At 68.7% G+C, this 1978-nt stretch overlaps 1 protein-coding gene across 1 annotated transcript in view; it reads left to right on the top strand.

Annotated features, from left to right (window-relative positions):
* The window catches only part of SDF4 (stromal cell derived factor 4), a gene marked incomplete at its 5' end in the record, with an annotated part of 9210 nt that overhangs the window by 6799 nt on the left and 433 nt on the right, over positions 1-1978 (top strand). Inside the window, 2 exons of the mRNA XM_015569675.1 lie at positions 677-835; positions 1128-1303. Coding sequence (XP_015425161.1) covers positions 677-835; positions 1128-1303 — 335 coding nt within the window. The remainder of the gene's footprint in view (positions 1-676; positions 836-1127; positions 1304-1978) is intronic.

The following is a 1978-nucleotide window of genomic DNA, read 5'->3' as shown; positions in this document are numbered from 1 at the left end:
CGGTCCTAAAGGCAGCACAGGCTCCAGGTAGTCCGCCGCCCGTCACTCCCCGCAGGGGGGCCGGCGGCACCGCCAGCTGCTCTGGCTCGGGTCCTGTCCCTCCGAGGGCAGTAAACGCCAGCGACGGGCGTGTGGGCAGCCCTGCTCCCTGCTGATAGCGGTGGGGCTGGGGCGGGGGACCCCTGCGTCCGACCGCTTCCTGCTGTTGGAACCAGATGGTCACCGACCCACAGGCCGTCTGTGCGATCCTCGCTCTCGCCCGGTGCCCACTGTCCCACAGAGACGGGGCGGGCTTGGGGCCCGGTGGGGCTGCAGAGTGGGTTTTCCCTCAGGGCCCGCCCTCCGCCCGGCCCCTGGGAAGGAGGGAAAGGGCCAGAGTCCTGCTCTGTCCTCGTCAGGGCGTGTCCCGTGGCCTAGCAGCAGGCTGGGGGCTGCCCCAGCATCGGTGGAGGCCTGTGCCCATGGGGGCTGCCCCTGCATGTGGGGGCGTCTGTGTCCGAGACTCGGGGCTGTATCTGGGGAGGACATCTGTGTTGGGGAGTTTGGGGCTGAACTCTTCTCTGAGGGGCAGGGCCTGTGGCCTCAGCACTCAGGCAGCGTCTCGGGACTTGGGAGCGTGCGGGGTGACGCATGCGGGGTCCGTGCCATGATGCTCACGGGTGCCTCTCGCTCGCAGCACAGGAAGTCCTGGAGAACCTCAAGGACCGCTGGTACCAGGCGGACAACCCCCCGCCGGACCTGCTGCTGGGCGAGGAGGAGTTCCTGTCCTTCCTGCACCCTGAGCACAGCCGCGGCATGCTCCGCTTCATGGTCAAGGAGATCGTGCGGGACCTGGGTGAGGCGGCCCTGCCCAGGCCACAGCCCCTCCCGCTGGCGGCCAGGCCCCGCGGTGGGGCTTGCTGTCTGAGCCGGGGAGGCCGGGGGGTCTCGGGCTGGGCTTTGAAGGAAAACAGCCTGGTGGGCGCCACGTGGCCTCAGCCAGGGCCCCCGTCCCCAGAGGCACGGCTGTTCAGCTTCAGTCTGAAACGTCACAGACGGACAGTCCGGCAGCACAACCCCTGGGTTGGCTCTTCTCGTGGCCCCGGGGTGCCTGTGCCGCCCGAGGCTGAGTGCCCGCTGTTCCCCAGACCAGGACGGCGACAAGCAGCTCTCGCTGTCCGAGTTCATCTCCCTGCCCGTGGGGACCGTGGAGAACCAGCGTGGCCAGGACATGGACGACAGCTGGGTGAGGGACAGGCGGAAGGAGTTTGAGGAGCTGATTGATGCCAACCACGACGGAATCGTGACCATGGCAGAGCTGGAGGTGAGCGTGGGGGACGTGCCCGTGGCCAGTGAGCCCCCTGCAAGATGGTCCCGAGCAGGAGGCAGCGTGGGTGTGGCTTCCCGTGGCTGGTCACTGGTCACTGGTCACTTAGTGGGAGCTGAGCGGAGGCCATGGGCTCCCGGGAGGCCCAACCAGCGTCGCCAGCTTTCACTCCCAGAAGGCGGCCGTGCCCGTCCCTGGGTCTGGGTGTCCCGGGAGACGTGGCCAGCCCTGGCTCTGAGAAGCCGGACCGTCGGGGGTTGGTGGCCGGGCACGGGTGGCTGGAGCCCGCCGTGTAGGCGCCGTGAGCAAGCACTCCTTCACTGTGATGAGTCGTTTCATTTTACTTGAGAATTCTCTGCTCCCTGTGATGCTGGGGCAGCTCGGGGTCCTGTGACCATTCGGGCCCCGTCCATGTGACCAACAGGCCCCTGCTCCATCCTGGCAGGGCCTCCCCTCCCCACCCTCTCCCCTCCCCACAGAGGCCGCACCTCATGGCCTGGGCCATCGCCAGGCCTGTGTCCGTCTTCCAGAACATTCCCACACCCGTCCTGCAGCCCAGTCCATAGGGTGTCGGAGAGAAGGCGCAGCTCCCTGTGGCCGTCACGCTGGCTGCTCCCGGGGCCTCGGGGGCGGACTGGGCGGCGGCCGGGCGGGTGCGGCCGGTGCTGACGC

Source organism: Myotis davidii, unplaced genomic scaffold, assembly GCF_000327345.1.
Source record: "Myotis davidii unplaced genomic scaffold, ASM32734v1 scaffold586, whole genome shotgun sequence".
In the NCBI taxonomy this organism is placed as follows: domain Eukaryota; kingdom Metazoa; phylum Chordata; class Mammalia; order Chiroptera; family Vespertilionidae; genus Myotis; species Myotis davidii.
Note: the sequence above shows the minus strand (reverse complement) of the source record. Positions and strands in the feature narration are given on the sequence as shown.